The sequence below is a fragment of the Falco cherrug genome, chromosome 7 (assembly GCF_023634085.1).
Source record: "Falco cherrug isolate bFalChe1 chromosome 7, bFalChe1.pri, whole genome shotgun sequence".
In the NCBI taxonomy this organism is placed as follows: domain Eukaryota; kingdom Metazoa; phylum Chordata; class Aves; order Falconiformes; family Falconidae; genus Falco; species Falco cherrug.
In genome coordinates, this window is record NC_073703.1 from 50,441,762 (window position 1) to 50,456,337 (window position 14,576).

The window sequence follows — 14,576 nt, forward strand, 5'->3', positions numbered from 1 at the left end:
GAGAGGTGCTTGTTCTGTGCATGCTGCCTTTTAAAAGGAACGGTAGCAGGGCAGGGGCGTGCTGCCATTGTGTGAAAAGGACAACGTTTAGCTTGGCCCAGCTCAAAGGAGTGACAGCGTGAGTGGGGAAACAGGTGTTCCTTGGACTGCTTCCAACCATAGATGGAGTAGAGACAGTTGATGCAGGAACCCAGACCAAAGCTGCTCCAAAGCCCCAGAACACCTATAGTGTCAGCTTCTCAACACCACTGTGCTAATCCACACTGTTGCACCAGCCTGCTTGCTAATGTAGATGAAACTGCAGCTAAATGGTTGTGCCACCAAACTACGATTAAGTCAGAGCAGCCTTTTGAAAGCAAATTCAACTAGCATGAGACAGATCCTGGAAGTTACCAGCTTTTCAAAACTTACAGCTAGATTTCAAAGAGGCTGAATATTGCCTAAGAAGTTAATTAGCATTCAGCTTTTATTTACAGATTGTCTAAGATGTACACAGCAAGATCTGCTGAACTTGCTGAAGGAGGTTCAGAATTTCATGGGTAAAGCAGATGCAACAGCAGCACATAGCGACTCAACAGCATGGTGACTGGTGTAAAAATTTTGAAGTCATGTATAGGCTGGCAGCTTTGTAGACCAGGTCTAAGGAGAATAATGTGTCAGTTGTAGGAGAAGTGGTAGAGATCCTGTCTGACAGCCATGAGTAAGCCAGGAACTCCTCGGCTGCCCCCAAGTCTTGAAGAAAACACCACACTGGGAATGGCATCTTTGGAGGACGGGTGGGGAGAAGGGATGGTTCTGAGCAGATGGGCATCTTGGAGACTCCAAATTCTGGTGTAGCAATCCTGACCAACTGGAAAGGAAAGGACACCAGAATTCAACATTACACAAGAAGTACTTTACACATCTCCACAAGATTATCATCACAAAAGCAGGTGGTCTACGGGCAAAAACCCCTGACTGTTTCTACACACACTAGAGGCAAAGTGCTTACCAATACTTTATGAAACAGAAATTCTACACTGAATACTGCAGAAGTGGGAAAAAAATGCACGTTTCCTGTTATGCAAGAAAAGGTATGATAAATCAGTATTGAAGAGTTCTCTCCTCATTATCAAACTCCTAAGCCAAAAAAGGGGAGAAAACCTCACTGTCAAATTAACAAGAATTCTCATTATTCTGTCACTTATTGAGAAATGCAAGTGAGAGGAAGTTACTGTGTTTACAGTGACAGTGTGAAATTTGGCTATACTATGAAGACTTACAGGTTTTTCTTCATTTATTGTTACCTTTCCTGCCCCCAACCCCAAATACAGTAATACTAAGAAAATAATTCTCAGACTGCAGCCAATTACTTTCAGAATGAACCTGAGTGGTACAGACAAATTTACAAGGAGTTAGGCCTACATGCCAATGCTTCAGTCCATCACGCTACCCATTTAAGCACCAAAAAAATATAGATGCAGCCTTTAGTGTCTAGATAAAGTTATCAGCAAGTTTCATGTTGTTTCCCTGAACTTCAAAATCAAGCATTTTCTGCTGTAATCTTGAGACACACTGTGGAATGGCTAATGGGACTTTTGCAGGACACAGCAGATAAAGCTGTTAAGTGCTACACAGGAGTGGTTACAGTAGGTGTCCATCCATAACATTATTCTGTTATTGTCACAGTATATTACAGTATGTCTAAGGCTAAATTTCTCCTGAATTTTAAAGGATTCAGTTTCCAACAGCTGTGGCTAAGAAACACTCCTCAGGCACAAGAAAAATCGCTGCCATGCGTTCTACAAATAGAGGGGGAAAAAGGTCAACCCACCTGCTGTAAGAAGTCCTTCCTCCTCATTTACGTGCAAAGGAAGAATAGCGTATTCATTGTGATGACCTTTGTACTGCTTCACACATTTTACTGTTCTCAGGTCCCACAGTTTTATCTGCAAGTTGAAGCAAGTGTTTGAAAGAGGATACATTAACTAAGCAGAGAGCACTTGATGGCTTATAAGTGGATCTGGAAGAGGACCTGTATATGGAACTACTACCCAGTTCCATACTATACCACAAAAACAGGCATCTGCCCTCAGGCTTGAGATAACACCCGTTAATGCCCACATTCTGTTCCCCCAAAGGAACAGAATATCCCAAATGCAACAAGCCCATACCTTTCCAGCCATATCTGCTGCCATAAGATAATGTTCAGCCTCAAGAAGGCGAATAGATGTAACTGCTGAGTCATGGAAGAGACGAATTGCTTTCCAGCTCTGGCCCTTTTGGTTGCGTTGACGCACATCAATGCTGAAAACCTCGCCTGAACGGCAGCCATTGTACAGCACTGGGGTCTGGAAGAACCCAAGAGAAAGCAACGTACTGTGTAACATCTGAAAGGATCTTACAAGTTATACAGACACAATCTGTGTCAAGCTTCTGAGTGCTCTGTTGCAGTTATCAAATTATTTTATTAACACAAGCATTACGAATCAGAATTATTACACACTGCCACATTTTTCAGTCAACTCATTAGATCCATTCAAGCCTCACCTATTTACTTCAGCTGTAAAAGTTCAGCTAGGTAAGTAGGAACTTAGTTTAACGTAATAGCAAAACAGGACTGGAATTCTCATATTCCAATTTCACCCCTCTTACTAAATCTTTGTGAACAAGTCCATTAGTATTTTATAAAGGTTTTCTCCTTCTTGATGGAGACAATACACTGTGTATTAACAAAATGAGGTCATTTGCCAGAAACAAAACAATTTTACAACGCATTATTACCGTGCTCTCTGTATGCCTTCATTTCCTTTTTACCTCTGTACAATTAACAGAAATTATCCCTGTTGCCACAGAGTTTGAAATCAGTATATTTTTTTGTTGTTATTCAATTATATGCAAGCATCAGACCACATCAGTTCTGTTGTGCAACTGCTATCCAACAGCAATCACAACCTTATGTACAGCATGATGAGTCCCATCAAAAACAGAGCAAAGAGCCCACCAAAGAGGCAGCGCTCTGAGCAAAAAAAATGAAGGCTGTTTGGTTCTTCTTACCTGTCTGGCAAACTGTTGTGCCAATACATCACTACTGGTTCCAAATGTCTGTCGATGCCCTGTTACTACATTGGTCACAAGAACTCGTCGCGTCAGGCCTAAGGAAGACAGATTATGTTCATTTAGCTGTAATTTGGGTAGCAGCTTTAAGATTAATGCAAGAAGTCTTTCCTGCTGAGATAAAGGGGTTGCTAGCCTTGCAGATCACCTGTGCTGAAGCAGTTGTCTGCTTGGGGATTCAGGCACCAAGCACAGGACCAGGCAGTAGATATCTTGAAGCTGCATAGCATTCCAGGTCGATCTCCTAGGAGAGAGGAGCAACACATGAAGTGTCCATAAAATGTTAGGACAGGTTGATAACTCAGAAAGCAAATCTAGATTTCCATATTTCTTTCAACATTTCAATCTGAAGCAGAGAAAACGTTACCCAGTTAACGTCCCTGTGCTACTCAAGAGACAGGAAACAATGACTGTAGGCTGGAGACTATATAGTCCTTTATATATATATATATATATATATAAGACGACTATATAGCTGAAGTCTATATAGATAGATGATTGTGAAAGACTGTGAAATTTATTCAGTAGTCAGAGGGCTGACCACAGCAGGAAACAGAAAAATAACACTTGCCTTACAGCACTGAGCAAGCCATTTCTTAAAGATGAGTGGGCTAGAAACACAAAATATTTACTTTATAAGCTATAGATTAGTTAAAGCCTAACCTGGAATTTCTTGGCCTGACTATTTAAAAAAAGAACAAACCACCTCTGAATAAGTAACAATACCCTGGATTTGACCCTTCCCCCTGTAGCTCCTGCACAAAGTCTACTAATCGACATAAAATTTAAGTCCTCGGTTTTCATTTCCTTCATCACACATCCAACCATGATCATACCATGTCAGCCAGCACAGGCAACATGTTTAAACATGGGTTTGGCCAGGTTAAGATCCCTTTCCTCTACTTAGCAAGGTTCCCTCAAATGAACAATTTAAGAGAGTAAAATAAGTCAAGAAACTTGGAAATACCTAAACCAGTCAATAGGAAACACTAGACGAGGACTTTGGTGGAACTCAGGGCATCTGATTATAGTGAAGGGCTTAGAATGTTTTACAGAGCCACTGGGCATGCTCTATGCATCTTTTACTGGGCATGCTCTATGCATCTTTTTTTTTTTTTTTTTTTTTTTTAATGGCTGCATAAACAGCATGCCATTACAAATTTTAAATCTGTTAATAACTCCTATCTATAACACTTTGCCTCTGTACAAACTTAACTGATCATGTCTGAATGGAAACTGGGTTAGAGGACTGTGTGTACTGTGTGACCTGAAAAAGTATGGTTCTGACATCTATCAAAAAAGTCCAATTAATAAAGTCCTGCCCCCAAGAACACTGAAAAAACACGTATGGAAAGATACAGCTACAGCCACCAGACTTAAGACAGGATTCTCCAAATCAATCATGCTTACACACAACTAAGCATGAACTTGTACAAGGAGCTATGGGCTGAGACACTTACCAGCTTTCCACCTGTAATTAATCACTGAGCATACCCAAGTAGCTACTATGAGAAGAGATTCTGCAAGGATTCTATATAGTCTGTAAGGAAATTTGAGTACTTTTTGTGTGCAGCTTCTGAGTATTTAGTTACAGGCCAAGCTACTAATGAAAAATCTCATGTTTACTTTACAAGTGAGGTGTCCTCCTGCCAAAGTCAAGTACTACATCATCAGCAGCTAAAAATAAACTAGTCCTTTGAATATGGCTTGTAAATTAATTCTTAAGTAAGTTCTTTCATCTGTTCACTTCTTAAACTGTTGCAAACTTCCTAAATTTTCCAAGAATACAAGTCTCACAGGCTACTGAAGAAAAGTGCAGAAATACTCTTTCCTTTGTGCTCTTTTCATAGCATAACTGCTAACAAAAACTGGAGGGAAGAGACCCAACATGAACACCCTACCTGGGTTAGTGCTGCTGAACAACGATGCTGGAAGCAGACTGGCACAGCCTGGTGTTTCTGCAATTCCCATGAGACACAGCTTACTGGAGCGAGTTAAGGAAAACAAAGATTTCTGCCTAGAATGGAACAAGCTGCCTAACATTTATAGCTGGAAAAAGCAAAATGCTCTGACACTGCCACAGCTCACAAAACTTTCCCTTTAAGGCCTTTGATGTGTCTTACAGTTTATGATTAAGTCTTGACTTTTCATTTCTTTCATGGGAAAGAACTAGAAAGAACTCATTTTCCTGCTTGTGTATTTTCACTACCAGAAAGACAAGAGAAGAAGAATACTAAGGCACCTTTCTAGTGATAGGAAAAAAACCATGCATGGCTTACATGGATCATTATTCTTATATTTCATGCCAATGACACTGCATTAATACAGAACTGGTGTTCACGGAATTAAGTTGGAAAAAAGGCAGCAGACATTGGGGAGGGAAGGAAGACTCATTTTAGATTACATTGAAATACTTTCTAAAGGTTATACCAGGTATAAATAGGATTTGAAAGTTGCATTTCAAGTTTAGTGGGGTAAATCTGTGACATGACTAGAAGAAAGCGCAAAATAACCAAACCAACAGTTCCCAACTCCTAACCAGCTGTGAGCAAGCCTGGTGAGCTCCTGCCACCCTCTGGATCAGTCCTGAATTGCTTGGCTTTTCCCATGAGCCATTATGAACATTTCTATATAATTTCCTTTCTTCTGGCACTTTAATAGCACATCTGTTGCCTGCCGTCTGCCAGATTAAAATCCCCTTTTCTTCCTCTCTTCTGGACTTGCACTGTCCATTACTGCTTCCTCTACTATACCATCGTCATCTTCTTCTGAGACAGATCTGCAGAAAATGCTCTGAAAGCTGCAGCACGTGACACCAATGAATTACTCCCATTCCCCTCTTGCCCCAAGCAATATGAGGATGGTTTACAACACAAACCAACCAACCCACTTAGAAAGAGGTCCACTTCAAAGAGGACAGTAGTTGCCTTAATCCTCTCTCTTGCTCTTGTGACCCAGCCAATTTCTAAACACCAGATCATTTTGGATATGGCGTTTACACTATTAATGAACTCCAGGGCAGGAAACACAGTCTTTCACCTGCTATTATACTGGAACAATTCTACATATATCTGTAACAGAACCATACATCTCTCTCACTAGTTCCAACATCTTTCAATTATTATAACTTTCTCTGTTTTCCAGAAAATTTAATTTATGGGGCAACTACATGAGAGGTCTTTCTGCAAGTTAGTTGTTCTGTGTAGCATAATGCAGACTTGTGAAAGCTGACCGAAATTTTGCCTTTTTTAAAAGGATATAAAACATGAGAATCTGGATGAGTCAATGATGCCCAGCACACAGAATTCACCTTCAGACACAAGAAGACATACTAAGGATCATCCTTAAAAGAATCTGAGCATGAAGATTATGAAAACCTGTTTTACATATGCTTCATGTTCAAGGATAAATATCATTTTGGGAAAACATGTTTAAGAAGCATGCAAATCTTAGTTTCTGGCCCTTAACATCAGTTTTGTCAGCTATGGCCAACTGCAGCTCTGAAGTAAGCACTATCATTGGAAGCTGGTACTTCTGCATAGCTTTCTGTTCCAATTGTAGCATAATGTTCCTGAGAACTAACACTGGTACTGAGGTCTTTCAGACACAAGTTTACTGTTATTCTGCATTTATCCAAGCTTTACATTGCTAGATTCTTCCATTCTCTCCTCCTACCCCCTTCCTCAGCCCTCCTGCATTTCCACCTGTGCCTCCCAAGAACAGCGTTCTGAATGAGGAACAACCACCAAAGGAAGCAGGTACAGAACACAGTACTTTGCGGTTCGTGAAGTAGAGGTTGTCATACATCTCCACAGTGAGAGACTCCTTCCCCAAACCACGGAGGTTGATGATGCCATATTTACATCCTCCATGCTCTACATCATTCACAGTGAATATCTGTTCACAAGCAACATCCGCCTGTAAAATAAGAGCTTACTGGTCACACACACTGGAAACTTAAAGGAAAACACAGCTTGAGGGAGTTTCATTTTAGACCTAATGCAGCAACACATTAATTCTGATCCCTTTAACGCCATCCACTTTCCATTCACGTCTAAAAAAAGTGGCAAACTACTTTTTATATGCCTGAACAGAAAAAAACATGAGTAAGAAAAGGTTTTAGTCCTTGAGTAATAATAAATACTCTTTTCCAAGTGTATCAGTCCAGACACTTATTCTGGCTGATTAGTAAGCACCAAATGGTATTAGTAGAGGTCTCAAAACAAAAATTTAAACCTTACCAGAAGTGAACATGGAATTCCCCTGCTGTTGGATCACAGTAAAAAGGCTGCTGCTACATTTCAACTGTTCTTTTATGACACCGAGTTTCTGGCTTCAGCTACCTATGGTGCTCTTTTTACAAGGACAGGAGCTGGTCCTGGAGAGCTTCCAACATAAGACTATGAAAGATATTTGCTCCAGAGACCTCTCTTCCACATGCATCATCAAAACCAGTAGAAACTGCCTTCAGATCATGAGATGTAAAATGTTTACTGGTATTTACACAGATTCTCTGGGCCACAGACTTTGCCACCCCCAGAATTCCTCTCTTCCATTTTCTTTTAATCCTCTCCACTTCTCCTCCCAGCCCCGCACTGATTTTCCACTCAACTCCCATTTATTTCCAAGAGAACATGTTGATCAGCTTAGGAAAAAAAAACAACTCCAAAAAATCACTTTCACATCGAGCCTTTTCATCATTTGCCTTTCTAGGAAAGGAACAGCCTTTTCCTACCTTCTCAAAGTTACCAAGCACAGATTTTTGAGAACTGACACATCAGAAATAATGCATATTTGAAAGCAAAATGTGACCTATAAGGTTTGATTACAAAATCCTGAATTTTCACAGAAGGTAGGCTCTCTTTATCCAAAGACTTAACAGTTCTCATAACATACCACAATTATTTTAAAATTGTTGGTTCCAGCAACTGAGGAGTCCGGACTGTGAATTTCTATCTTCCTCCTCTGCATACAGTTCACTTTTAGTTCATGGACCAGCCTGTAAAAGCAGGTGGGGTAGCAGCGGGAAAGAGAAGAATTCAGGTAAGCCTAGGTTTAATGCCAATGAAAAGAATTCTGGATAGGATATCCAGAACTGCTTCTCAATCTCAGAAGATAAAATGCCTGAACAACTAGCATGCTGCAATTTAACTTATATAACCCATGAACATGTGCATCTTCCACATTAATGGAATTTCATCCCATTATTTTGAACCCCAGCACATCTTCGTTAGCAGAAACAACAACATAGCATGTTACTAACTTGCCTTCTGCGCTGTTACTGAATCTGAGCTTAGCTATTCTAATAGGTGGCAGGGGGAACAGTCACATCAGTTGCAGAGTGTTCATCCAAAGAAAAGGTGCACTGTATTCATAAAAACAGCATATATCAGAAAAAAAACCCCCTCAAAAACCAATGACATTTTAAACTCCATTTATCTGAAACTGGGAAACCTCTTTCATTTGATTTCTCATTACTTTAGTAATCTGATTATAAAAAAACCACAACTATTTTTTTATTGTAAGTAATATGTTCCTCTTCAGCCTAAGCGGAACAGTAAGAAAAGCAAAAACCCAGCAGGAACAGTTGCACTAACAACAGAATTTGGTATTGCAAACAGAAGACAAATCAAATCCTTGTACCTGCAATAACTTGTGGAGCTGAGCAAACCCAGCTGCCTTTTCTGTAACAGCACAGATGAGTTCAGTCCAGCCCTTGTTGTTTTCTGGAAGAGAACAACATGGCAGCATATTCAGTTATTTGCTTGTTTATGATTCAAACATGGCTGTGGGTCTTAGACATTTGGGACATTTAGGTAACTTCTTCCTCTAGCCTATACACACTAAAATTTCAGATGTCTGTAAAACACATTCCAGCACCATGTATTTGGTGTACTGCAGTAAGCAGACAAGAATATATTCCTGTGAGATCTGGTGTGTTTTGTATAAATACAAAAACTGGTAAAAACCCCCTCCAAAACCAACAGCCATTGTTTTCTTTTGACATAATCAGCAGTACCACATTAAGGCGTGAAGTCACCTTCTGGTTTCACTATAATACCTTAAATTCTTACTATACAGCAAAATTTTCTACCACAACAGGAATGCTATTAACTATGCAGTCTTACTGCTGCACTAAGCTACTTTTTCATTTATAATTTTTTAAAGTTTCCAGCAAACACCTTCTGTGGAGACCAAAGGATAAGAGTACTTCGCAGAGTTACAGAGTAAAAAATATTTTTGGTAATGCTCAGACAAAGTAACCATTTAAGAGTCAAAATGTTCTTGTCTGGGAGCCTAATTCAGATGTCTGATTCAATAGCCAGATTTTGAGGAGAGATGTATAACCACAGTTCTCATTAACAGCAATACGGCCAGCAGCTTTTTGGTTTCTATGAAACCTAAACTGCTAATGGAAACAGATAGAACAGCCAAAAAAAACCCCAAAAGCCAAATCTGAACCAACAGCAGCACTTTCACAGTGAAGACTGAAAAGCTGGGTAGCTGCTTGAAGTGAGAACTTCATTACTTAAGGAGAAAAGTCCTGCTTGCTTCTTCGAAATGACAGCATATTTAAGCTGAGCTTATTTAAGCTGATTTATAAAGTTGTAAGACTTTCAGATAATTGAAGAGCATCCTTGTAGGGTATGTTACCCATATTAGCGATATGCAGCATCACATTAACTCTGCTGTAACAGTTCATGATGAAAGGTATATAGGCTTTCCAGGCATAAATATAAGACCTGCCTTGATTTTACCTGTCTAAAAAATTCTTCGTGAGAAAGCCACAAGCTGTTTCCACAAAGTATCATTAGTATTGTTTAAGGGTCCAGGAATATGATCAATACACTTACTAAACATGTGGAAAACTTCAAATCAAGACCCCACTTTGCCAATTCAAGGCAGGGATTTGAAACCTGGTGTCCAATGTCCTGACTCAAGTGTAACTGCTGGACAATCTGCAATTCTGAGCACAGTTCCTGCCTCTTTACTGATTTTTTTGTTTGTAACTACTTGCTTTCATTCTTGTGTGGAACAGCCAAACAAAAGGCTTCAAGGCTATAAATTTTCAGCAAGAAGAAATTTTCATTTTATCAGACAGCTTAGGGAACTGTACCCAATGTCAGAACTGAAAGGCTTTAGCTTATAATCTGTCTGGGCCAGCACACAATAAAGCCCAATTGCAATCTTTTTCAGAACGTACCTTCTTTTGTTTTTCTTCCTCTTCCAAGAGTCTCAGTCTTTTGCATTCCATTGTCTTGTACTGAATGCTCTCCTTGGTGAGTGGGTTGTAGTTATTATGTCCGGGCAGCAGGCGAAAGTAGCGGTTCTTTTCTGAGTCATAGTAAAATCCCGGCAGTTCTTAGGGGGGAAAAATGGCAAAACCCAGGCAAATTCAGATGGATAACTATGTTTGTTTATAGCTATTTGACATCCCACATCTTCATGGGAACATCAGTCACAAGGTTCAAAGCTCTTGCTCCCAACAGGTCCCAAGCATGATAAAGAGACTAGGAATAGATGACAACCACTTAAAGGAAAAAAAAATGTACAGTTTTCAAATGCACTACTGTTACACAGGTACAGAAGGGACATCACCACTGACCAAGATGAAATTCAGCCAGATCAGAGAAGCAGAAAGGAAAGGTTTTGCTACAGAACTAAAATAACTTTTCTTCATAAACGAATCAAGAAAGGACACTCTTGGTTAAAAGACTAGGTAGGGCAGTTCCAAACAAACAAAACTGATTATGAGGTATCACTCAAACCAAAATAAAGTGATTCACTTCCCAGAACAAACCACTTTTTCAACACATAGGAGCAATTAAGATGCAATAAAGAGTACATCTGGATAACACACAGAGGCTCCATCCAAAGATAAATTGGAGTGAGAGAAACTTTTAATTTTAGTGCTTTACTGCCCAGGTAAATTCACAGAGGCAGACAGGTAAAATACTTTGACAGATTCGTAATGGTACATTGTATCAAGAAAAAGGATTTTATTCACAAGAGGTGAGTGTTAATATTTCATTAAGAGTTTATTTAAACCTTTATCTGCTACCAGAAATTGCATTTGAAGTAACCTCTTTTTGCTGCTGCTTATAATTCAGGTCCTTGTCAGCATCTTTTAGGTTTCAGCTTAGCGACACCTTAGCAAAGGTGACCAAATTTTATTCAGGTCAAGAAAAATACAAAGTCAGTGAATGAATCAGTAATGTTCATAAAAGCACACTGCATTTTGTATACAGAATCTAATTACACAGCAATAAATGTTTTGCAGGATAAATCTGCTAACATGCTCACAATCTCTTAAGCACAAAAAGGTGACATAGAAAAAAGGCCTCTCTAAACTCTGGCTTTGTCTGTTGCTAAGAGGTTCAAGTGGTGTTTCAGGACTCTCCTGTTGTGGAGAAATGTACATTCCCACGGGCTTCACCTTTGCTAGGGTTTTTTAATGAGTCAGGAAACCAGAATGCAAACAGTACATCTTCCTCAACAGCACTGCTACTGTATCAATTCTGGTTTCACCAGTTCACTCCCTGACAATTAAAAAACATTTAGCCATAGTGCATTTCTTACAGACTATAAAATACACTGAAGGCATAGAGAGAGATGATTTTTGCCCCTCAGCCCAAAATGGTGGATCATTATGTCTATTCAACTGAATAACTGGATGCAAGTTATAATTTTTATATGCTCTTTTTTTTTCTTATTTTCTTTCCTAACTTAATGTTTCTATTGAAAGATGTGTTTTATAACATCTTCAGCATGAGAAAGACCCCAAAGTTCATTTTCTTCCCAAAGCAGCATTTCTGAAAAGGGAAACAGAATTCTGTTTTTTTCAGTTTATATCAGCTTGGCTAAGCACACAAGTTTTCAAACATGAGAAGCACTTGTGGGCCTGCAAGTGCATTTGGCCCTGTTCTCTAGATCTTCACTTACTACATCTTTTTATATCACCTGATGCTACTTTTCTCTACAAACTTTACTGCTTATATCCTTCCTGTAAAACCATACTATTAACACAGCTACTATTGCTTTTTTCATACAATCAGAATATAGATACTGATTTTTGACCCATGAACATGGTCTCTTACCTTGTACTACAGAGTTCTGCGTTAAAGATCCACTGCTGCTGGGGCCTGCATTCACTGCAGTCCGAGGTTCCTCCTGTTCCAGCCTAAAAAACAGCACTGCCTTCAAAGACAGGCTCACAATTGTCCTGCACACCTTTCCCGCAAAGAATCTAGAAAGCAGCTTGTTATTGACATTAATGGAGGACAATTTTGCAGGGCTGTGATATCACCATATGCTAAGCTATGAAAATGAAACAGTAACATTCAGCCTAAAACCCTCTCAAGAACATTAGATACACTAACATCTTAAAAGCCTTAATTACTTGCTAAAACATTAGAGATGGCTGCTGATTCTACAAGTACCTTTAACTCTTTTCAGCGAAAGATTAATTCTGGGCATTTTACCATATTCCCTTATTAAAAGAAAAGCACACCCTTGAAAACGTGTAAATCTTCAAAGCATAAAGTGAGATACAGTGTGGGTGAAACACTGATGTCAAGTCAAAAATATTTTGCCATTCCCTTCATGACAAGAATTTCATTAAGGTTCAGAAACATGTAAAGTAAACAAAAGTATAATGTAAACTCTAAGAAAGAAAAGTCTCTGCTTTTGTAATAAACATCACAGCTGACAGGGTAACTGCAGCTTTCTTTTTTTTTCAAGGAATTTGAACAGGCACATTCAGTACTGATGAGCAAAATTCCACTGGGATGTTTTCTGAATCATCCATACAATTCTCACTTTTTAAGACAGGTCTTATTACATGTCATCTTAAAAGCATTAGGCCAAGATATTTTGCAAGAATCGTAATTTACTGAAAACAAAATGACAAAAAAAATTCTAGTTCTAATACCAGCTGTATTGCTGCTTGATTATACAACTATGAAAAGTTAAAGAACTGATCTACAAGAGGCAAAACACCAAACCCAAGCACTTCCATTTAAAGCTTTTTAATAAAATACTTTTAATTCTATATTCACTAAATTAGGGCCCATTTGTGTTTCTAACTTTTCTTACACAAATACAACTAACGGGGCAGCTCATACGTATGTGTATGTGTCTCTTTCTCAAAAAATATATTTAGAGCACTAAAGCAAAGGGTTGGCCTCTTTTATTCCTGCAAGAGGCACCAAGGAAGGAACACGGGAAAGAAAGAGAGCCATAAAAATAGCTCAAACACAGGCAAGTGTAGTTCTAAAGTTTATATACAGTTGTGAACATATGACACATTTCCAGAAACCAATGTCACTCCATTCCCACTGGGGATGACAGATAGACCGCAAGTACTGTCGACTAGATTTTTAGATGGCAACCTTCCCAGTTCCAGATAGCCACCATTCTGAAAATTTAATTAGGCATCACATCTAACGGGTTAACCCATGCTAAGTGCAAGCTGTGTATACTTGCCTTTCAGTACGGTTATTGTGGTCGGGTCTTCTGTACCCATGGGGATGGTAGCTGTTCTTGTGACTGCTCCAGCCACGCTTTTTTTTGCCTCTCCAGTAATTTCTCTTCATGTCTACCTATAAAGCAAACATACACACGTACTTCAACACTACTGGCCTGGAACGGTCCAACATATAAGACAGTCTCTTAACACAGCCGCTTTTCAACCAGTTTCAAGTAGCTTCACAGTGGCCTAGAGATCAAAACCAAGGAGGCACACTGAAAAAAAATAAAGAGAAACTCTTTCAAGTCCAAAGGGCATCAGATCTTTAAGAACAGAACGGCAGCACAGCCCCCCGCCCGTCTGACGGGGGCTGCGCTAGGCACGGCGCGGCGCGGCACCCCGCCTGCAGCGCTGACGAGCGCCCCCCGCCAAGCTCTGCCGTGGGCGCTGCCTGCCGGGGGGGACAAACCGAACGAGCAATGGCGGCGTGGCCGCCTCCGGCCGGGGCCGTCCTGCTCGCCCGCCCCAGGCCCAGGCCCCGGCCCCGGCCCCACGCTACTCCCGCGGGGACGCGGCGGTACAGGCCGGCGGCAGCCCGCCGGAGGGCGGCAGCCTGCCGGAGGGCGCCTTCCCGCGCTACGGCGGCCAGGCCGGCCCTACGGGCCCGCAGCCCCGACCACCGTTCTGTCAGCCGGCGAGACCCACACGTACTACGGGCGCTTCCTCGCGCCTGTCGACCTCCCTGCTGGGCCGAGACCGGCTCCCCAGCTCGCCCGCCGCGCTGAAGCCAGAAGCCCCTCAGGCAGAGGCGCACCCCGGCGCCCTTCCCTCACCGACTCCGTCCTCGGCGCCGGAGCCCGCCGCTTCCGCCCTGCCACCGAGGCCCCGCCCACGCTCCGCCGAGCGCGTCTGACTGGCCCGCGCCCGCCGCCTGACGGACAGCTCACCCGCCAAACCGCAGGCGGCCAAGCCGGCGCGCGCTCCCCGCGGAAGGGCGGGGCCGGGCCCGGCC

At 41.1% G+C, this 14,576-nt stretch overlaps 1 protein-coding gene across 2 annotated transcripts; it reads right to left on the reverse strand.

The window, feature by feature from the left end:
* Nucleotides 1–448: 448 nt before the first annotated feature.
* On the reverse strand, nt 449–14,499 carry DCAF4 (DDB1 and CUL4 associated factor 4). 2 transcript variants are annotated; one of them, XM_055715274.1, is made up of 14 exons: nt 14,398–14,499; nt 13,582–13,697; nt 12,195–12,277; nt 10,301–10,458; nt 8,740–8,822; nt 7,993–8,095; nt 6,871–7,014; nt 6,357–6,406; nt 4,998–5,077; nt 3,245–3,340; nt 3,037–3,134; nt 2,154–2,330; nt 1,814–1,928; nt 449–850 (listed from the first exon to the last, which is right to left on the reverse strand). In XM_055715274.1, exons 2-14 carry the CDS (start codon nt 13,689–13,691, stop codon nt 657–659), a joined length of 1,491 nt encoding a protein of 496 aa, XP_055571249.1. In that variant the 5' UTR covers nt 13,692–13,697; nt 14,398–14,499; the 3' UTR covers nt 449–656. The 2 variants fall into 2 exon arrangements, with proteins under 2 accessions (XP_055571249.1, XP_055571250.1); XM_055715275.1 differs by having other exon boundaries at nt 14,276–14,420.
* Nucleotides 14,500–14,576: the final 77 nt, after the last annotated feature.

Excerpts from the sequence above, each read along its gene's own strand:
- DCAF4 (XM_055715274.1), bottom strand. The coding sequence starts at position 13,691 with ATGAAGAGAAATTACTGGAGAGGCAAAAAAAAGCGTGGCTGGAGCAGT. Across the intron at positions 12,278-13,581 it reads CACAATAACCGTACTGAAAG|GCTGGAACAGGAGGAACCTC; the intron begins GCAAGTATACAC and ends GCTGTTTTTTAG. Across the intron at positions 10,459-12,194 it reads GCAGAACTCTGTAGTACAAG|AACTGCCGGGATTTTACTAT; the intron begins GTAAGAGACCAT and ends TTCCCCCCTAAG.